This window comes from Chiroxiphia lanceolata, chromosome 5 (assembly GCF_009829145.1).
Source record: "Chiroxiphia lanceolata isolate bChiLan1 chromosome 5, bChiLan1.pri, whole genome shotgun sequence".
Classification (NCBI taxonomy): domain Eukaryota; kingdom Metazoa; phylum Chordata; class Aves; order Passeriformes; family Pipridae; genus Chiroxiphia; species Chiroxiphia lanceolata.
The window spans coordinates 73,175,940-73,198,103 of record NC_045641.1 but is presented as its reverse complement, the minus strand read 5'-3'; the positions used below and the strand labels follow the sequence as shown (position 1 = coordinate 73,198,103).

Genomic DNA, 22,164 nt, shown 5'->3' with positions numbered 1-22,164 from the left:
CTCCTGGACCACAAAAGCCTTGGTGGAAGAGGATCCAGCCAAGGAATACTCAGGCAAGTTGGACCTTGATGGGATGCATCAAGGCACAGGCCTTGATGGGATGCATCCACAGGTGCTGAGGGGAGCTGGCAGATGTCACTGCCAATTTTCTGTCCCAGTACATTGCCACAGCTTGTACACTACACCTTTTTTGTTGATGTTGTTGAATGGGTTTTTCAGTAAAATTAACTTGAGGAAGAAAAATTAAGGAACAACTTCACTGAAAATAAATCTGATGTATCAAGTGCACGTCAATGTCTTGATTATGCATTTGACTCAACAAGCCTTCCTCTCAAAATTCATTTGAAAAAGCAATCCTCTTAGAAATTTTCATGTACCCTGAAAATTGAAAATGATACAAAGTAATGAAATGAACATAAGTGGAGGATTAAAATCTATGGGACAAAAAGCGTTTTTTGCTTCTTATGTGTACAGTGGGATGCAATGAGGAGAACTGTAAAAGCAGTAATTTCTGGGCTGTAGAAATTGGTTTAAGTAATAGAACTGGGAGTAGTGAAGCCTCTCTGGGTGGAAAACACCCCTGAATTCCATCTGGTAGGAAAGGATGGACACCAGCAGAGGCAAATAAGAAAAGTGATGTGGGGGGGAAAGTGGAATAAGGATGGGGGGTATGTAAACTGCAAAAGAGAGCAAAAATTGTTTCCAAATACCTTAGAAATCCTTGGGATAAATAAAACTCTCTAACACTGTCTTTTCGGTTTCAGAAAGCAAGGCATTATTTTATTTACAGTGAGGGGTGTGTATGTGGCTGACAAAAATCCTGCCTCCACACAGACACCAATACATCACTTTTTCACCTATTTATACATTTTTGACAAAGAAATCAATGCTCATTGGTTCTAAGTTACATAATTCCCTTTCGTTAATTAGTATTCTATCCAGTATTGGTTATCAATCTCTCATTGCTTATGCTAATTAGCTCATATTTATAATTAGCTCATATTTAGTCTTTTTAATATCTTTTTCTGACACAAACACTGAGCCTTTGTCAGTCTTCTTCCTTATCTGCTGGTTTCTGCAGAAGGTCCTTGTAATCCATAAATCCTGTGTTCCAGATGTCCACCTTCATCAATACATCTTTCTCTCCTGGGCTTTTTTTATTGAAGCATATCCAGGTTAACTTTAACAAAACTTAACAGTTTTAGTACTTTTCCCGAGCTATGTTCTCACAAAAGTAGTTTATGACAACTTCTTTTGCTATCCGCTGGCTAAAAGCAATTTAAGGCCTAATTAAGATTAATTAAAACAACTAATCCAAAGGTTAACTAAGACCATTAAAAAATTAGAGAAGTTATCTAATTTCCAACACCCCGAGAGGGTGTGGATGTAAAGGGGCTGTGATCACACACAGAATCACAGAATATGCCGAGCTGGAAGGGATCATGGAGTCCAAGTCCTGGCCCTGCACAGGAGCATTCCCAGCAGTCACACCGTGTGCCCCAGGGCAGAGGAGATGGGGAAGAGCCTTGATGGGAAGCCGGGTGAGGACACTGAGGGCACTTGGTGTGTTCAGCTGGAGCAGAGGAGACTGAGGGGAGACCTCAGTGCAGTTCCAGCTGCCTGGGCAGGGGCAGAGGAGGGGCAGGGACTGAGCTCTGCTCTGGGGGGACCAGGGACAGCACCCAGGGAATGGCTGGAGCTGTGTCAGGGCAGGCTCAGGTTGGATCTCAGCAAAAGGTTCTTCCCCCAGAGGCTGGTTGGGCACTGCCCAGGCTCCCCAGGGCAGTGGGCACAGCCCCAAGGCTGCCAGAGCTCCAGGAGGGTTTGGATGATCCTCTGGGGCACAGGGTGTGATTCCTGGGAATGGTCCTGTGCAGGGCCAGGAGTTGGACTGGATGATCCTTGTGGGTCCCTTCCAACTCAGCGCCTTCCGGGATTCTGTGACATGTCTGATATTGCGGTGACCAAAACCGCACACAGTGTTCGAGGTGGGCCCGCACCAGCGCAGAGCGGGGCATGTCGTGTTGTGTCGTGTCATGTCAGGACATGCAGTGTGGTGTTATGTCGGGACATGCGGTGCCATGTCGGGATAAGCGGTGTGGTGCCGTGTCGGGGCATGTGGTGTGGTGTCGGGACACGCCGTGCGGTGTCGGGACACGCCGTGCGGTGCGGTATCGGGACATGCGGTGCGGTGTCGGGACATGCGGTGTGGTATCGGGACATGCGGTGCGGTGTCGGGACATGCGGTGCTGTGTCGGGATATGCGGTGCCGTGTCGGGATATGCGGTGCCGTGTCGGGACATGAGGTGCGGTGTCGGGACACGCCGTGCGGTGCGGTGTCGGGACATGCGGTGCGGTGTCGGGACATGCGGTGTGGTATCGGGACATGCGGTGCGGTGTCGGGACATGCGGTGTGGTGTCGGGACATGCGGTGCGGTGTCGGGACACGCCGCCCACCCCGCAGCGGGAGCGGCCCCGCTCCCCTCACGCCGCCGGCGCGGCCCCTTTAAATGCTAATGAGGCGGCGCGCGTGCCGGCGCCGGCCCTCGCTGACTGTGTTAAAACTTCGGCGGGGCCATTTTGGGGCCAGTAAGACCCAGCGCGGCCCGAGCCACACGCGCCGCCACCGCCCTGCCGGCACCATGAGCGAGGCGGCGGAGACCAGCGCTGCCAGCACGGCCACCACCACCACCACCAGCGCCCCGGCCGCCGCCAGCACCACCGCCACTGCCACCGCCGCGCCCGCCGCCACGGACGGCGGTGCCAAGAGCCCCGGTAGCGCCGCCGCGCCGGGCGCGGCTGTGGGCGAGGCGGCCCCCGGCGCTGCCGCCGCCGCCGCCACAACGGCCGCGACCGAGTCGGAGAAGAAAGTGCTGGGTGAGTCCGAGCTGCCGGGGCACCTGTGGGACGGGCCGGGCCCGGCGAGCGCTCCTCGGGCGCTGCCCCGATGGGGAGGCGGCCGTGCCTCCCCCGCCCGGGCCGGAGCGCCGGGGTTTGTCGGTGGCCGGGACAGCGAGGGAGGGACAGCCCTGGGGAGCCTCTGCCCGGCACCTGCCGGCGCTGCCCCGCTTGGAAGGGGCTGCTGCGGAACGCTCTGTGTACCTCTCTTTAGTTTTAAGGTCCTGGCACAACTTTTCCCTCTGTAAAGAATGGGTTTAGTGCGGTTTGCTTCTTTGGGGCTTTTTTGGGAGTTTGCGGTGCTTGTTTGGGGTTTTTTTGTTTGTTTGTTTTTTTCCCCAGTTTCTAATTTGTTTTCAGTAAAGAGGCAAAAACCCCAGGCTCCCCAGGGCAGTTGTCACAGCACCAAGGCTGACAGAGTTCCAGAAGCCTTTGGATGACACTCTCGGGCACATGGTGTGATTCTTGGGGATGGTCCTGTGCAGGGCTGAGGGTTGGGCTCGATGATCCCTGTGGGTCCCTTCCAGCTCGGCACGTTCTGTGAAAATGCCGTGTTGCCATCTCTCAAACCCAGGGCATAGCAAGTGTGTTGGTTTTTTTTTTTTTTTAATTTGTGATTAAATAAGGTCAACCTGTTGAAAAGGACAAGGGTTGAATCTGTGGAACTAGGGATCTGCTGTTTGTAACTGTGGGACTCCAAGAGGCTGTTTAAAAGCAAAGTTGAGGCTGACTAATAGTCGCAGACTTCACTAAAGAATGACAGCACCTTCTATTCTGAAGGGAAAGACTGAGGTCTTACTGCAGCAGAGAGGAGCCAGGTAAAGGATTTCTCTGGAGTGGAGGTAGGAAGAATTCTGGCAAAACACAGATTGGAGGCACGGTTTGTGTGATTTCCCCCTGTTACCTGATTTATCAGTAAATAGAGCACAATAATCAGCACATCCATACCTGATGTTGTGTCTGGCTTCTTCTTGCATTAACATGGCTTGTTTCATTTTTGGTAATGTTTTTGTCTTGTCCGCCTGTTGCTTTTGCTTTGAGAAGGGGTAGGGGGGAAGTGAATGCACAAATACTTTTCCCAGATGAGCAGGAAAATGAAAACCACCATGGGGATGGTTTTGCACAATGGCCCTTTTGCTACCAAGCTTTTTAGTAGGAATTGTGAGGAAAATGATCACTGATAGCACTGATAGTGCTAATTGAAATGGCCTTGCCTTAAAGTCCACCTCAAATATCCCTCTCGATGGTGGTGTAATTATGTTCACTCAAGTCTTTTACAAAGATCTCCTTAGAAGCAAATGCCCAGGGCATCTAAGTGTCTGACTTCTAGGAATAGGGATAAGGGTTACTCAACTCTCTCTGTTCTGCTGGTCACAGGAAGCTTTGGCTTTCCTTGTTAAAAGGTTATTTTGTCACGGGTGGGAGTGGCTGATGATTGTTTCCTCTGATAGCATCAGAGTACAGCATCTTGTAGCAATATGTGGGCTTTCACTGGTGGGACAGACGTCATCACATCAACCACCTTCTCTGACTCATCAGTTTAACTCCTTGCTGTGTTTTCCTCTGGGCTTGTTCTCCTTGCCCGACTTCCCTGTTGGGACAGCTCAGGCTTTCCAGTGACTGTGCCGTGGCCACGTGGATGTTCAGAGTCGTGCTGTTGTCCGAGGTTCTTTGGCCCCACAGTGATACTTAGGGAAGACTGTAAGACCGATGTCTGTAGGGAATAGTGTTTCCTCAGTACTCACCCCTGGTTTCTTGCAACTTGTGCAAAAGTTGCTCTGAAACTGTGAGCACACAGAGAGTGAGTTGTGACTGCCTCTCATTCCCCCAGCTCCCTGACTCCTCTGAGGGGTTTTGCCATGCCTCCTAAGCTTCTCCTCCTCTTCCTAATCTGATTGAAATAGGCCAACGGATTCAAAAGCTGTTTTGCAGCGGAGGGAAAGAATGATGTTGAGGGAATCAGTGGTATTAGCACTGTTTCTTAAAGCAGCTAAAACCTGCCATTGGCACCTGTTTCTGTGCTTCCCTCCTTCTCCTCTTGTGTTAGTGCAGTGGGCTCTTGTAGCCAGAGCCTTTGTGGTAGCAGAAAGCATCTGTATGTAGTGATGTCCCTATAAATACTGATGCTGAAGATTCTCACTGAGTCAGTGTTAGGCAGTGAAACTTAGGAGGTTTTTATCTCTGTAAACAAGAATTCTTGGGAATGTATATTGTAGTGGGCAGAGCCCTTTTTTCCAGGTGATGTCTCAGTCTTAACATGACTTTGCTTCTTCTAATTAAGAACATTTTCTGCTGAAAAGGGCATATTAAAGGAGACCAAAAACCTCACTTCTAAAAATGGGATGAGAAGAGGCCTGTTATTGGAGGTAATAACAGCGGCAGTACGGCAATGGGTGCTGCTGTCAAACATTCTCATTTGAGGTCTGTGTTCAGAGGAGTGTGTGAGAATGGCAAGACTTCATGGGACTAAAGGTCTGTCTGGCTCTGTCATCCCGTCTGGGCATTTAGGGAAGAATGCAGGCATAGAGAGGATGAAGGTGACAATTTACAGTGAGTTCCTGCCCCCAGCAGAGTGGCTCGGACTTCTGAATTGGAGATTCTCTAGACTGTTCTCCCTTTAATTGTCTCCTGCCACCTCCAAAACATAGGTATAAGGTTTTTAGCAAGCAGTCATCTGTAAGTGACTGGATCGTTTTCAAGTAAGTGCTACACAGATTGCTTAGATACTTGTGCTCAGGCTGTGTTCAGTTGTAGAAGCCAAACCTCTCCTTTTGGTAGAGATCTGAAAAGTACAAGTTTGTTGTGTCCACCCAGTTGCTGAGAGGGAAGGAGGGGTTGAACTGCCTCCTTCGCTGTTGAGTTCCTCCCACACATTCCTATAAGTTGGAGGAACAGGTTTTGCCAGATCCTATAAGACACTGCAGTATGGCTTCTAAGTAGGTGCTGTTTCAGTGTTGAGACAGGAGCTTGTCTTGATCCTGGAAGTCAATGAACATCAAGTTGGACAGTTTGCAGCTGATCTCTAGAAGCAGGAATATTTAAAAAAGTCTTATGATGTCTTTATTTGGTTAGAGTAATGCTGACAATGCAAGAAAGAGCTGGGCCAAAACAGGGATGTGCTGCCTTTTCACTTGAGAGATATAGTACTTGATACTGCTTCTTTGGCCAGTTCTGGTTTCCAGGGAAGAAAGAAGGGTAACTCCTGAAGTTACCCTGAAGTGAAAGAAAACACTTTTAAACAGCTTTCTTCGGCTATGTTTCATGTCTGGCTACTGACCTAAAGAGAACTGATGAATTGCAGTGGGATTGTCAACTTTGCTGCCCCTTTCTGGGATAAGAAACACAAAAAGAGAAGGGATGGATGGCCAATTCTGGAAATAGAGTTTTGTGCTGTGTGTTAAACTCTTGGCTGGAGAACAGTCTGTTAAAGCACTGTGTCTTGCCACTGCATTAGTATAAACTGAGCTGGGAGATGTTCTCTCTGTTAAGAGAACAGAGTAGGTCTGGTGGTGAGTTCCCACGCAAGTATAAAAGTATTTTTGTAACACTGTTGTACTTTCTTATGCTTTAGATTAAATTCTTTAACTTTTTCTTTCCAGCCACCAAAGTTCTTGGCACAGTCAAGTGGTTCAATGTCAGAAATGGATACGGCTTTATCAACAGGTATGTTTAGATGGTGATAGACTCGTGGTGCAGATAACATGCCATGCATTAGTAATTGCAACAGGGACCTGGGGACCTGACTCCCGGCTTCATGCAGTTGGTGGTCAGCTTTGGCCAGGCACTCAACAAGCTTTTTTTCTTAAACACCCCACCCCCCAATCAAAGGGAGAAAACAGAAAGGGTCAAACTCATTACGGATTTGGTCTGTTACCGGTTTCTCGTGTTTACTCCTACTACACCTTTAATGACCTGCATAATCTTTCCTGACTGCCTGGCTGTTTTCTAAACGGCAGGAAGAAGGGAAATACTTCTGGGTAAAGTTTAAGTGTTAACTGGTCAATACACCTCCTGTGGATACACATTGAGATGCTCTGATGGCACCTCATTGAAGATATTCCAGGCCTGGCTTTCATAGAAATTCTCTTTGTCTCTTTTTTCCCCTTCTCCTCTGAACACAAGCAAAGCTCTGGATGGCATTGATAATCCGCACAGCTGTAGGTAATACCGATCACCCTGCAGCCTTAGGTGCCCAGGACCCCTGCTTCCAAGTTACTGGAGAAAACTCTGGCTTTTAAGGCTGGAATATCTGTGGGGTTGAGGGGCTTAAATCTCTTGTGTGCTTTATGAAGAATGAAATGCCTGCATGCTGAGCTCTTGCAAAAGACATACCTGGCAAGTTATTTCATTCTGCAAGTCCTTGAGCTGTTACACATCAGGTAGATTTGGGTAGGTGCAGCAGGGGGGAGAAGACCCCCCTGTCTCAGTTGTGGTGCAGTGTTGATCTCAGTCCCTGGAGGTTACTAGCCAGTGTTATGTAAGCTTAGAGGAAAAGTTTGAGTTAGGAAATACTCTTAAAATCTTTTATAGCAGTTGACTTAAGAGCCTTCAGCTGGTTATGGTGTAATAACTTGTTAGCTGCCTTCCTAAAGTGAAGCCTGCAATTGCTTCAATCCAGCACAACAAGTTTTAGGTTATGTATTATCTTCCCAAGCTCTTTGACCTGCCCGTTGTGTTTGCAGAGAGGGAATGAACAGATGGCAGGGTTTAGGCTCTCCCTTGTTGTATGGGAACACAGAATCAAGGTCTCAGACTTATCTTCATGTTTTGCACGTGGAAGCCTGAACTGTCTGGCCTAATCCGTGTCTGGGTCCTGCTCCCGTGGACTCTCCTGACACCTCTTGTGCACGGTTGCTTTGAGTTTCACTGAAAGGAGATCTCAGTTAACAGCTGCGGTCAGTCCTGCTGATAGTCTTGTTTGACCTCTGGGGTAACAGCTCAGGTTGCATTCCCTGTGCAAGTGTTTTTGAGGAATTAGAATAGCGAAAAACAAGCAGTCCAGTCATTAACTGTGCCCTGTGCAAAAACAAAACATTGAATGTTTGCCAGAAGATTACAGAGAACCTCCCCCTGTCCTCTCATGCTTTTGAAGGCTGGGGAGTCCTTTCTGCTCTCAAGCATATGACCCTACAAGTTCAGAGCAGGGTTTTGGTAGCGTAGACTTAGACAGAATGTATGGAATTCAGGGCATGTGCTACAGGCTGAGAGAAGGAGGGTTTCACTTGTAAAGCCAGGAATTTCTATTTAAGTCTCTTAGCCTAAACTCTTACGACTTCTTGTTTTCTGTTCACAGAAATGATACCAAAGAAGATGTGTTTGTTCATCAGGTAAGACAGCAGTGATTGAGCTTAGAGTTGTGTACTATGGTAGGTTTCTAGTGCAACTCCTGCCACAGCCACCCAACCTTGTCCTAGCTTCTCCTTAAAATATTGACTGCAGATACCTTGAATGAATGTGTATGTTTGAATTTTCATGGAGAAATATTAGGTTATGTTTTCCTTTCCTTCTCTCTGGAGTTTAACTGAAGAGTTATTATAGCCCTTCATGCTTTCTTTTTGTCTGCTCCAATTTGAGCACTAAAGATGCTTGGAGGGTTTTCTGGTGTGGTTTGTGTTTTTGTTTGGTTGTCTCCTCCTCTGTCTGTAAATACCTTGCTGCTTGTTCTCTCCTCCCTGCCATTTCCTCACACTCCTCGTGTCTTTTGTTCTTCCCTCCCCTCCTCATTTGCAGGTTTGTTCTGTCTGCCCTCCCTGGTATTGGGGAGAAAGTGAGCTAGTCTGGCTGTTGACCAGCCAGTGTTGCCATCAGCTGTTGTGCACGAGGCAGCTGCTCCCAGAAGAAGAGGAGGAAGGCCGTGTGCCAAGTGTGCCCAGGCAGGGAGAGCTGGCCCAGAGGCTTGTCATTGGTTCACTTTCCTTGAGCTGTCAGGAGGCTGTTCTAAGTTTATCCTGGGACTCTCAGGTTGCAGGCAAATGATGGCAAGACAGAGGATGCTGTCTCCATGCTGGTGTAAACTGATTATTGGCTTAGATCTGGTTGTGCATCACTTGCATCATTCACCAGAAAATGAAATAGTGCCCCTAGAGCTGGTCCCACATAAAATGTCTGCAGGCTCACATGATCCTTAAAAGCATGAACTTTCTCTGTGGCATAAGTGACAGTATTTCCATCAGATGTAACCAGGAAACTTGTACTCAGGGCTGCTCACAGAGGATGAGGATGTGTGCATATATAGTTAGTTGAGTCAACCCTGAGAGTTGGTTTAGTTCCTGTGGCTTTGTGACTAAATAGCCTGTGATAACTGTTTCTCTGGGTCATAGGGTATAGACTGAAACTGGATAGAGCTGGGAGGGAGTAAGTCCAGTGCCCACAATGAGTGAAGGTGATGTTGGGAAGTGTGCACAGTGCACATTCCTGGTGGACTTTAGAGCAAGAGCTGTCAATGCATATATTGATTTTTAATGGTCATTTTCCTTTCTTAAAGGACTGGTGCTGTGAGCATGCTGAGACATCAGTGCTCTGATGGGAGGGTGGGAAGAGTTCTGGTAACAGAAACATGTTCTGGATAGGCAGCACTGTACAACTGCCTTGAAGACAAATGAGGTCTCTTTGAGAGAGTGAGAGGATATCCTGGAAAATGGCTGTTGTGCTGATGACAGAGATGACATGGATCAATGTTCTGCTTGGGAAAGCTGCCTGCAGAGACCCAAACAGCAAGCTGCTGTTCCCTGTGCTGTTTTGTCTCCTTCACCCGTAGGGCCTGTTCCCCTAAATGTGACCTGGTGGGTGTGTGTGGAGGGGGGATGGAGGCGGGCACTTCCACCTCCTGGGGCTGAGAGTCCTCTGGGAGTGAACACAGAGCAAAACTGGCTTTGGTTCAGAAATACCACATCATGTGCAGGCCTGCACCCGAGCAGCCCTCTCGGGGTGGGCTGAGCACGGCAGAGTAGATGTTTCTGCAGTGGGATGTTCCTCAGCAGAGCTCGGCCCAGAGCCTGGCCCGTCCTGGCCGGTGCTGCTGCTGGGGCCGCCCGGCGAGGGAGGCAAATCCCTGCTGTGAGCAAACATCCTGCTCCCGCTCCGGCTCTGCCCCTCCTCCCCCGGCCGGGAGGGGCTGGATTACATGCCTAATCCCTTCAGAATAAGGCTGACCTAGTTGAATGGATCCAGCCTCCTCCCTGCCTCCCCTGCCTGCATCCTCGTGGGGAGGGAACAGGCCGATCTCATGATTGGAATGGGGGTTAATGCTTGGTGTCTGGCTATTGGATGCTATTTATAAACCTAGTACAGATTAAAATGCTTTTCTTTTTAGGGCATGCATGGCTTGCTTTGAGTTAACCCTTTGTCTTGCTGGGGACCCAAGCAGTGTTTTTTGGGAAGGGCAGTTCTTCACCTGCTCAGTCATGCTTGGTTCATGCAAGGTGCTATCTGGGGCACTGTGTCAGCCAGCTACAGGTGGTGTGAACAGCAGGGATCAGTCGTGGTGGGGTGGAGTGTGCCTTGCAATGTTAACACCATTCCAAGTGTCAGCAGCCAGAGAAGTCCAGTTTAATTAGGTATAGTTTGAATCAACGAGCAGTGGGGAGGAGTTAATCTCTTCTGTTGTAAGGCTCTTTCTTTCTCTTCACTCCACTGGACTGTGTTGATCGTGCACCTGTACCTGTTATAACAACCTTTGGCTGTTACTGTGACAGTCCTGGATGTGCATGGCATGTGCTGGTGTGAGCATATGGGAAGAACTCTCTCAAACAAAACCCTGAACTGGTTTGAAGACTCTTGTAGCTGCCTGTTCATCAGTGTCCCCTTTGGAAAGGAAAGGCTTTGTTGTTGAGTGCTGTGTTAATATAAAACATCTGTCTTCTGAATCAGAGGAGCTGGAGCCTGCAGGGTGCTGGTAAACAGTGAAGGGAGAACAGTGCTTTCTTCCCTCTGGATACACATGGTAAAAGTCTTTCCATCAAGCTTAGAGCTTAGGCTTGTTAGAGGCTTATTTCAGCAGTGTTTACCTGCAGCTGAAGTTGTAAGTAGTAAAGCTGCATAGTTCCTGCTTGGAATTCTAGGATTTATTCAAAATTGTCCTGATTGCCTTTATAAAACAAGCCCCAGCCTAGAGTGTAGCAGCCTCTGTCTCCAGTTGGCAGGTTATGCAATATAACATTTATGGAAAAGCAAACACCTCTGTGTGATTTTTAGAAATGGGGCAGTTGCACTAAAAGGTCAGCAGAAAGCAAACAAAGTTGTCTGAGCTAATGGTGTGAGTCTCTGCTTGCTAAAATAATCCCCCAAAGAATTCACTTGACAGCTCGTTCTGTTTCTGTGTATAAGAAAATCCCCAAACAGCCTCTTGGGTTGTTTTTGCTTTGGTAGTAACAATATGTACACTCTTACATTCTTCCTGAAGCCCTTCAGGGATGCTGCAGGGTACAGGGACAGGTGTGGCTACAAGGACACGCTGGCCTGTTGCCTGAAACAGAGAGGAGATTGTATTCAGCAGCAAGGAGAACACGTTCCCTGAACTAGTCAAGATCAACTTTAAGCTGATTAGATTTTTCCTTCAGTGAGAAATGCTTTTGGGCTGTTGTTGACTGAAGGAATATCCTACCACACACAGGCAACAAATCCTCTGAGCTGCATTCTGCCTGTTTTCCTTGTACTGCAGATATGCCAACTTTCTTCTCCTTTTGCCCTACATCCCATTTCTTAAGCTGGATTAATGCCCTGTATTTCCATGTGTTTCTGTTTACTGGTTCTGCACCTCCCTCTTCCTGCTGACAAAAGATGCCCAGATCAGGAAACTTAAAGTGAATTGGGCTTTAACAATCCAACATAACTTCAGTTAAAAAATGGCTACTAGATTGGCTTGTACAGTACATGTGTTTTCTCCCCTGGCCTCTCCCAGTTGATGAAGCCTTACCTGATGAACAGACAGTAGGCTTGTCTTGCCTACTTTTATGGAATCCAACCAATTTTTATGGAATCCTGGAAATACTCCACAGAGTAAAAGGCATCTGTAGTTGACAGACTGAAAATCACGCCAGGAGGTTTGAGTGTTCCTGTGAGCCTGAGGTTTTGATGCAAACCCATGTTGTTAGTAGTATTAAGCATTCTAATATAACTAATAATAGTGTTATTATTAATAATAGTGTTATTATTAATAACAGTGTTATTATTTTGGGGGTTTTTCTCTGTAGATGGTCTACAGGTGTCCTAATAATGGAAGGCACAGGTCACACTTGCTGCTAGAGCTGCCTTGGTGTAGCTTGCAGGAGATGAAACACGCAGTATGAACTGTAATGATTTGGATGTTTAGCTCACTGGACAGAGTGGATCCTGATTTATAAACTCAAAAATAGTGAGAAAAGAGTAAACTTTGACTGAGTATTGGTGGGACTGTAAAATGAGAGAGGTGTGTGTTTGAACTATCTTGGTGTGGTGACTGAACTGGTGTGTAGAGTTGGGATTGTAGCAGAAGAATGCTGCCCTTCCCTCATCTATGTGGTTATGAATTTATAAGGTAAGTAACACACAAAAATATATGATTTTGTATCTTTGTTCTTTAAAGACGGCGATAAAGAAAAACAACCCCCGGAAGTACCTGCGCAGTGTTGGTGATGGAGAGACTGTGGAATTTGATGTGGTCGAGGGAGAAAAGGTAGGAGATTACGGAGTGTGGCCCAACAGAGTGGGGAGTGACACAGAACCTTGCCTGTGTCTCTGGGGTTTTTGTCTGATGTGTTAATCCCTGGGTAGGTGGCATTCCTACAGCTTTTCTATGGGAGAGCTGGTTTTTAAAGGCTTCATCAAGGTGTGTTTCTAGATACGTGTCAAAACTCTACCTCAGCTACACACCAGTGCTTCTAGAATTTGTAATTTTTACCTGATAGAGCATTCAAAGCTTGCAGCCTGCCCAGCAATCATTAACTGAGGCATATATTGCTCTGAAGAGTTTGTTTGGAGTTTGGTAGTTTAATAACTGTAAGAACTTCCAAGTTCTTTACACTTCTACTTTCTTGAACATTTTTGAGAGTTATGGGGGTTTCATGTTTTTGTCAATCAGTTACTTCTTGCTTCCTTCTCCAAACTCAGCCTGATATGATCTTAGGACCTTAACTCATGATCATAACTCTTGGTTATGGGGTTGGGAATAACAAACCTGCTTTTGCGCTACGTGGGAGAAGGGAATCGCTGTAGCTTGGAATTTGGGCCAAAAAGCCTCTTTGCTGTTTCATCCTCTCCCTGTAGCTGGTGGTTGTTTTCCCAGCCCCTGGCTGACTGTGTGTTGTGCTCTCAGGGTGCAGAAGCAGCCAATGTCACTGGTCCAGACGGAGTCCCTGTGGAAGGCAGCCGCTACGCCGCCGACCGGCGCCGCTACCGACGGGGCTACTTCGGCCGACGCCGTGGGCCACCTCGGAGTGTGAGTTTAGTTCCTTTAGTGCTGGTCACCCACCTCCTCAGCAGCTGTCCATGAGAGGGAACTACACCTTCAGCACTGGCACACAGTGAGCTGTCAATGATTAACTGAGTTGTGAGTGTTCTTCAGTGACATTCTGGGTTCCTCCAGCGCATCGTTTAGGTTGACACTGATACTTTCTTTTATTTGGTATCTGGTAGCCCTTCCTTGTCATGTTTTTCTAGGATGTGTTAAAAGCATCTCCTTGGGTGTTGGTTTGAAAAGTAAACACAAAGGGCTACGACACCTAAGTGGCTCACCATGCCCTTTACCTGAAGCAAACATATTATATTACTCATAACCCTCCAAGTTATGGTTATATATGGTTTACTTGGAAAATGGGATTTATTTTAGGAGTTTGTCACTTCTGCATGGCGTGGCAGTAGTTTGACCAGCTGGCTGAAACCTCCCTGTATCATCCCTTCATAGGCCTCTGCCTACAAGTATTCTGTGTAAAGATAATGGTGTTTGGGGTTTTTTTCCCCTTTAAACCAGCTATGCACCACTGTTCATTACATCTGCAAGACTTCCTAAGCATCTTCCCTGCAGGTTTTTGCAGAGGAAGAAGTAAGCATGAGGACCATGACTGTAGTTCTAGCAGTTACTGCTCCTGTCCACATTGTACTTTTGCTAAATTGGTGCCTAGAATAATCCAACAAACTGGAACATATTTTTTTTAATAGTTAAGTCTGATCATCACTTGCAGAAATGTGTGAATGATCCAGTATAACAGCCCTGGTGGAAGGCTCTGCCCAGGCAACATAACTTTCCTCTCATTTTGCAGAGCTGACAGCACAGGGGCAAACAGAACTAGTGTTGTTGAATCCTTCCCTAAAGCCTAGTTGTTTATACCAGCTGTCATTAGGTGTTTTCTTTAATCCTGCCTCAGTGTACTTGTGCTGAGCTGTGTTCTCTTATCTAATGCAAACTCGTGCAGCTAAGAGCCTGGCTTTCATCTCACACTTGGATCCCAGTCCTTGAAGATGTACACAAGGGGAACAAATTGTGATTATCACCCTGTTTTCCTCTGGCTTGCTTATATCTGAGTCCCCAGGCTGATTTGGTGTGGGTACCAGACTTCAGCTGCTGTGTGCCCTGTGCCTGATGCCTTTAGCAACCATATGGCATTTTATAATGGAAAGGATACTGCTCATTCTTTGGGATCACTGACTCTGGAAGAATTACAGCCTTAAAAGCTTACAAATGATAGTTTACAGAAGGACATTAACCTGGGTGGTCATTGTTTCCCATTGCTTATAAGGTTTGTTGGTCCTTCCTTTGGCTTGAGCATCCTCTGAAAGTCATGTCTTGCCATCAATGCATGGACTGCTCCTCTGGATTTGATATTATCTGTTAAAATTTGGAGCAAGTTCTGTTTCATTCGAGGATAGTCCCAGTAACAGGGGCATTGGAGGTTGTGCCTCTCTACTTGAGGAAGTTTTTCCAGCTCTTGGGCACTCTTGAGCTGTGTTTGCTGAAAGTGTGTTTACTCTTTCTGCACAGCTGAAGGAAAAGGTTTCAGTGTACCCAGGCCTGCTGTAATTAAAAATCTTCAGGATTTCTAACCTGCCCTTTAGGATGACCTAATGTTTTGTTTGAATGTACAGGCTCAGTTGGAAGGTTTCTGTGGAGGAGTCTGAGTGAACACGTGTGTGCTAGACATGGGGTGATGCTTTCAAGAAACTTTCCTAATAAATTAATCTCATATACTTACTATCATATGGTCAAACAAGACCTCAAAGCTCTGGTTCTGTTTTCTGGTGGAATTACACCTGTTTCAGTGAGTTATGACAGCATAATTGTTTTATTCTGGAGCCATACTTCACTTCTGATCAATTGACAGTGATACTAATGTGATGTGTTCATTGAATTTTTGTGCTGCTATAGAAGAGCAGGAAATTATCAGGGCTTCTGGGCTAAGCAATTCAGTTACTTTGCTGTTCTGTTTTCAGCTGATTGTTTAAGCCAAAACCATTTAAAATTTTGATATAACAGTATTCAGCTCAAGATGAAGAGGAAAAGGTTTGCAATGTTTTTGAGTGATGCTTCATCAGGTCTAGTCATTGTTTCCATCACTACAGGGGATGGAGTCTTGTAACTGAGATTCCAACCCAGCCCTCTGCAGGGAGGAGTGGACTTGGGCTGTGCCAGTAAAAACATGTAAAAAACTCCAGTAGTGCCTTTCAAAGAGCTGTGAATGTGATGCTGATTGTCAAGGGCTATGGGAGAGCTTTAGCTAATGAAAAATGTTGAGTGCTCCTCCCTACAATTAGACTGGTTGATGGTTTTTAAATTTAATTCAGATTTTCTATACTAATCTCAGCAGCTGACCCTGTCAAATTGTTGAAAATAGGTGGTCTAGCTATTTCTGGGTACAACACCTGCCTCTAGACCAAGTCTCTGCTTTATGAGAACTTAAAGAGCTACGAAGTGCACTTGAAATTATTAATGCATTTGGAGGGTATTTTATGTAAGATTGTCAGGGTTGATCACTGGAGTTCATTTAATTCCCCAGGATTTCCTGTTATGACCTACAGCACTCCAGGCTTTTTAAATATTTATCATCATTTTATCTAAAGAAAAGTTCCCTGCCTCTGCAGGGTTAAAATAGAGCAAAATATGATAGTGGTGTAGAATTGGAAGGAAACCTGTCAAATGTAGACTACTAAAGGCTTTCAGGAGGCTTTTGCTTCCTACTGGATCAGGTGCAGAAGATGCACTTCTGTTTCTAGATGTCTTGTTAAATTCCTTCTTTTAAAGGGAAGAGTACACTGAGAACTGCAAATCAGGTAACACTTTAAAAACCAGACATTGCTGATGGCTGGCATTTAAAACACAAACCCACCAAACTGACATACAGCTTTATCACTATCAGCTTTAACAACTAAAAGAGAGAGAGAACCACTGCATCTCTGAAAGGCTGACAAGGCTGAGTGTGTAGAAGAGTATTTGAAGTGATGTAATACAGTTTTTCTGCCTTCAGCTTTCTCGGTGTTTTTGTGGGAGTTCTCTGTGGAACAAGGCTTTGTGTAGAATGGAGCTAGAAGGGGTCTCTGGCACGTTTCTTTCTGTTAACTTTCCAAATTGGGAAGTGTCCTGATCGGTAGCTGCCTCTCCATAACACGTTCACCCCTTACAACGCAGTGCCATGTCTCGAAACACACTGGAATGTGCACCAGGGAGAACTGTCAAGATCTCTGCCTTTTTTGGCAGGCAGGGAGGAGGCATCATCGGGTAGTTTTTTAGTCTGTTCCTGTGAGGAACAGGGGCAGCAGTGTTGGCTCTTGTGTTGCCCTCCTCTTCGCCCAAATTAAAGCCTTTTGAGAATCTGCTGCTTCTTCTTTACCAGTGCAGGTGTTTCTCTACTGATACACTGGGTTTGGACTGGCATCCAGGTCATTTGGCTCTATGGTTAATACATTGCCTGTCAAGGTAACAATTCATCTTTGACTGTCTCTTCCTTTGGTAGCAGGGTGCTGAGGGAGAAATCAAGGATGGGGTCACAGAAGGAGGACAACTTCAGCAAGTGCACAGGAATCCTACTACCTACCGGCCCCGCTACCGCAGGTTGGTGCCATTTCCTTTGCTCAGAATTCAGGTGCTTGTGTGTCCTACACAGCCTTCTAAGTGCAGGGACACTTGTGCAAGTGGTAGGGACACTGAGAAGCACTTTAATTACTGGGAGAAAGGTGAGCCACAGAAATAAGGAAACAACTGGAGAATTTGTTAAATGTGCTTATATGTTGTTTGGAGACATATTGGCTAAAGGAGGGCAAAGAATTCATTGTATCCCATTGCTTCTCACAATTGGAGTGAGATGCAGGGTCCATGATATTTGCTGGGGCAGGGTGTGCTCTATAACATTTCTTGTGGACTGCAGACAGTAGTTTATGCACACTGAACTCAGTCCTACATGTCACACAAGCTTGGTTTTATGCCGTGGTGGTACTTGTAGGTACAGAGGAAACCTCAGTATTCAGTAAAAGCTGAAGTTGTGTCCTACCTCTGACATGGGAGCATGTAATCTAATATAGTAGTATATCCTTTGTTAGTGGGAGGGTATTGCTGTCAGTCAAGATGTAAATTTTAGGTTCCTTGAGAAACTCCTAAAGGAGAAGGTAACAAAACAGGATTATTGGAGTTAAGTCTTGCTAGAGCCTTTGGAGAAAAGGGGTGCTAAAGAGCCTGGAGAACTTCCAGAATAATAAGAAAACTCATAAAATGATTGAAGGGGGAACAAATGTGTGAAGAGTGAAGTGACTGAGGACTCAGAGGCTGAGAGAAGAGACAAGTGAAGGTGGATTACAGAGGTCCTCGGAGTAATGAGTAGCATGGAAAGGATGGCACAGTTGTTCTTCTTGTTCTTCTGATAGAAGAATGTGCTATGAGGAGCCTTCAAGTGAAGGCAGTGGGAGACCTGCTGAAAAACAAAGTGAGGTTCATTGAACTATAGGACAGGCAAGGTTAGAAGGGACCTCAAGGTTCCATCTGGTTTGTTCACATCTCTCTGCTGCTCTTGGCTCTGGGGGTGCAACCCAGGGCCCATTTTGCCTTTGCTGCACTGGAGCTCTGCTGACTCATGCTCAGGTTGCTGACTCAGGTTGTTGGGCAAGCAGTGGATTGCTGGAGCTCTTTCATGCCACAGGATGTTGATGATGTTAAAAGCTTCCATGAGCTTGGGGGAGACTGGTGAAATAACTAAAGAAAACAGCATTGTGATCTCTCTGGAAAGGCAACTGTATCTGGCTCTCGAAATCCCCAGCAAGGAAGCCAATGGGAGGCTGGCAGGCAAAGACCCAGGAGTGGCTGACAGGTGAAGTGAGATTCCCAAGGGTTGTACCATTAATGGAATACAGCCACACCAAGGCTAACATAGCAAATCAGCCTGTATGGCCACTGCTGGCTCGTTTCTTCTAGCCAGCAATTCAAATGGGATAACTACAGCTTTGTTGTAGGATATGCTGATGTATCTTCAGCAGTGAAGAGACACCCCCCTTGCTTGTCTTTCCTCTTCAACCCTGTGCCAGTCAAACTCCAGAGGGATGGTTTGCTCGCGCTGGAGATGGTTTCAGGGTGGAATTGGTTATGGAAGGCTTTGCTGGGCTAAAATTACTGTAGTTTAACCTTCTTGGGCTTCTTTCATGCCTAACACCCGGTTCTGCCCCTCCTCAGAGGGCCCCCTCGCCCACGCCCTGCCCCAGCCACCGGGGAGGCTGAGAACAAGGAGAACCACCACGAGGCCAATGCCATGGGCCAGCAGCCCCTTCGCCGTGGCTACCGCCGGCCCTACAACTACCGGCGCCGGCCCCGTCCTGCCAGCGCTCCAGCTCAGGAGGGCAAAGAGGTAAGGCCAGCAGGTGCCAGAGGGATGGGGCAGCTCTGCTGTGAGGAAAGCCTGGGAGAATTGGGGTTGGTCAGCCTGGAGAAGGGAAGGCTCCGGGGTGACCTGACTGTGGCCACCTGAAGGGAACTTGCAGGAAAGAGGGGGCAAGACTATTTCCAAGGGCCTGGAGTGACAGGATATGGGGGAATGGGTTCAAACTGCCAGGGAGTAGGTTTAGGTTGGATATTAGGAAGAAATTCTTCCCTGTGGGGGAGGTGAGGCCCTGGCACAGGTTGCCCAGAGAAGCTGTGGCTGCCCCATCCCTGGAAGTGTCCAAGGCCAGGTTGGATGGGGCTCTGAGCAACCTGGGATAGTGGAAGGTGTTGCTGCCATGGATTGGAACAAGATGATCTTCAAGGTGCCCTCCCAACCCAAATCATTCTGTGATTCCATGTGGCAATGACTGAGGTTCTGATGGGGTGAATGCTCAAGACCCTCTGTCCTATATGAGTTTTTGATAAGTGTTTTGTTGATGTGCTGTGGGTGAGTGGTGACCAGCTCTGAAGTGCTGATTTCCCTGCCTGCTTCTGACCCTCTTGGAGAATGAGCAGCTTATCTTAAATGGAACTGGCAGTGGGATAGGGATTGCTTCTGGAGAGTCCTTAATTGGGGTCAGGCTGTAACAACTGTTTTTGAAGTGCAGAGAAACCAGTTGTATTTTCCAGCTTCCTCAAACCCTCAGTCTGCCTGTAGTATAAGAGATGGATTTGAAAGCTCTAGATCCATTTCCTGAACTGCTCAGACCAGATCATTTCAGGAAACTGTTTGCAAACCAGATTTTACCTAAACGAGGAAAGATTTTCTCATTCTGTGTCTACTTGAGGTGTTCCCCTGACAGAATCTGCTGTGAAATACTCAATTACAGGAAATACACTTAACTTTACAAGATTACAAAAATAAAAATTACAAAAATGACAAGAAATACACTAATATTTTCTGAGGATTCATTTTTCTTGATTACTTTAAAACCTGGGTTATGCTGGCTGTGCCACTGAATAGAGGAAGGGTCTGGAGGTCGGTCTTTGCCTCTAATCAGGGTTTATTGTGTCTCAGACAAAGGTAACTGAACCACCTGCTGAAACTCCTGCTCCAGTGACAGAGCAGGGTGGTGCTGAGTAATGCCCGGCTCCCCAGGCACCTTTACCATCCCTCAGGTAAGGAACATGGATAATTGCTGTTTGCCAGCTCAAGCAGAGTGGTGTGTATTTCCAGGACTTGGCCTCTGGCCACGTGCCCTTATGGCCTGATATTTGTGCTAAGTTCTGGGAGTGCTCTGTAGCCAAACCAAGAGCAGTTTGCTGCTTTTCTCTTCTTCCTCTCTTCTTCTCTGTGTCTATATTTGTCACAGAATAAGTTTTGCTTTATAACTGATTTTTTTTTTTTTTCAGAAAGCTCAATGTGGTCTATATAGTTACAGCATCTGCTGCTGATTAATAATATTTCATTTTAGGAAGACCCTGCATTATGGACAGGATAAGCCAGTTGTCCTTATCCTGTCTGCTGTAACTCTCTTTTCACCTGACATTTTGCCAAATTCAACGAGAAAATGAAACTTAAACTGCATTTTTATTTAGTTTTTTTAATGTGGCTCTTCAACAGGTGTCCTAAAATACAGCTCAAAAGTAACACCAAAGAAACACACAAGCAATAAATTGTCAACAGTGATGATGAGAGCGAAGATTTGACCTATGGAAATGCAAAAGAAAACAAAACTTACCAGCAGCTGAGATCCAGGGAACGCCTACAAGAGAGATGCATGAGAGAAAAAAGAGAGCGAGGTTCAGAAAGAACAACCTCCCTAGTTTTCAACAGCAACTGTGGAGCTTTTGTTTTTTCGGGTTTTGTTTTTTTTTTTCCTAGAATTTCACTGTTTTGCTAGTAAGGAATTTTTAAATTTTTCGATTTTTCTTTTGGTATCAAACTGAAAAGGGAAAAAAAAGCAACCAAAGAACTAAAAATTGAAACAAAAAATGCTTTTTTTTTATTGGATGCTGGTGCTAAACCTCCCAAGTGTGATGAGTTGTTTTTTTCTGTGCCAGTCCTGATCACTGCAGGACGTGGGGAGGAGAAACTTCCGCTTTCCTTGTTAAGATCTATTTGAAACTGTGCAGCATTGGGTGACGTTCCTCACAAATAAAAGTGATTTCAGTTACTCAAAGAACCTGTTTGAGTATGGGTTTTAATTTTATTTCTAAACCAATCCATTATTTTGCTGCTTCAGCCTTTCTGTGTGAAAGGGAACTGCCTCTTTGGTGTGTCTTGATGTCTAAAACCATGCTGGGTGATACATGAGCGTGGGTAGATGGATAAAAACTTCAATCCAAAACAACTTCTGCAAAGAAATTACACAACAAGAGCTATAACCTGCACTGTCCCCTCTGCTCTTCTGGCTCAGATGACATTAAAGCTTGAATTTTCCTGTGACCATCTTGTGGCAGGAGTCTGGGGGACGTGAAGTGAGTTCCCGGAATATTTTTCCTCATCTGTTTTGCTGGGCTTTTGTGTTGTGTAAACAGTTGGATCCAAAGTTTGAGACTCCTCTGCTGAGGAAAGACACACACCCAGTAACTGCCAGGCTTCTGCCCTGAACAATGGCAGTGTGTTTTATTGGCCTCTGCACTCTTCCTTACTTGAAACCAGTAAAATCTCTGTACCTGTGCCATCTTGTGTTAATAAGTAATTTACTGTCTTACTAATAACTTCTGTGCTTTTCTAATGTTCCTCCCTAAAACTCTGCTGCCTTGCAAATGTTATCAGTCCACTTCCAGCTGGAGAATTTCTTCAGATATCTCGTGTCCTTCACTCCCCACTCCACCAGTTCTCACGTTCCTGCCTTGCAGCTGCTGTTGGCCAAACCTTAGATAATGTATTTGTTTCCCTAAAACACCCCTTTCTGTTCTTAGCTGGGCAATCTTTGTCCAGGCTTTACTGAACAACACTTGATGTAAACCCCTTGGTCTGAGCAAGGCTGTAACTGTGCACATGCAAGACTAAATGAGAGTGGAGAAATGGCTGGCTCTTTGTCTCTTCTAGTTTCCCTGTTCTTGCTCCCTGTTAGAAGTTTTGTTCAGAATGAAATCTATTTCAGGCAGATTGGGGAGAGGTTGGAAATTTCATCATAATAAACAGGTGCAAGGTATTTGTAAATGCTGAGCCACTACTGAAGAATTTGTCATAAAAACTACTTGAACTGCCCTCAGTTGTTCAAAAGTAGGTGTTTTTTATCTGAAGTGAGATTTGACAGGCCAAAGAGAATTTTCTTCATCTCTGCAAAAATGTAGGTCAGATTGAATTAGTTTAACAAAAGTACCTAACTCCAGTCATTGTTATTTTATGAAAGGAGAAGGGAGGGAAAAGGCAAGTAGTGTCCTGGAATCTAGTTCTATTTGTTATTTCTGTCCTGACTCTGTGATAAAAAGAATCTTTGCATAAA

The 22,164-nt window shown here is 46.1% G+C and overlaps 1 protein-coding gene across 2 annotated transcripts; it reads left to right on the top strand.

The window, feature by feature from the left end:
• Positions 1 to 2,627: 2,627 nt before the first annotated feature.
• Positions 2,628 to 20,892, top strand: YBX3 (Y-box binding protein 3). Of its 2 annotated transcripts, none has more exons than XM_032687458.1 (9): positions 2,628 to 2,877; positions 6,498 to 6,561; positions 8,192 to 8,225; positions 12,461 to 12,550; positions 13,190 to 13,312; positions 16,821 to 16,915; positions 18,521 to 18,692; positions 19,785 to 19,885; positions 20,331 to 20,892. In XM_032687458.1, exons 1-8 carry the CDS (start codon positions 2,643 to 2,645, stop codon positions 19,848 to 19,850), a joined length of 879 nt encoding a protein of 292 aa, XP_032543349.1. In that variant the 5' UTR covers positions 2,628 to 2,642; the 3' UTR covers positions 19,851 to 19,885; positions 20,331 to 20,892. The 2 variants fall into 2 exon arrangements, with proteins under 2 accessions (XP_032543349.1, XP_032543348.1); XM_032687457.1 differs by having other exon boundaries at positions 16,818 to 16,915.
• The last annotated feature ends 1,272 nt before the right edge of the window (positions 20,893 to 22,164 follow it).

What these genes read in the sequence shown, in the direction of transcription:
- YBX3 (XM_032687457.1), top strand. Translation starts at nt 2,643, where the DNA reads ATGAGCGAGGCGGCGGAGACCAGCGCTGCCAGCACGGCCACCACCACC. An exon ending in GCCGTGGGCCACCTCGGAGT is followed by an intron (nt 13,313 to 16,817) that starts GTGAGTTTAGTT and finishes TTCCTTTGGTAG; the next exon opens with CAGGGTGCTGAGGGAGAAAT. An exon ending in TACCGGCCCCGCTACCGCAG is followed by an intron (nt 16,916 to 18,520) that starts GTTGGTGCCATT and finishes GCCCCTCCTCAG; the next exon opens with AGGGCCCCCTCGCCCACGCC.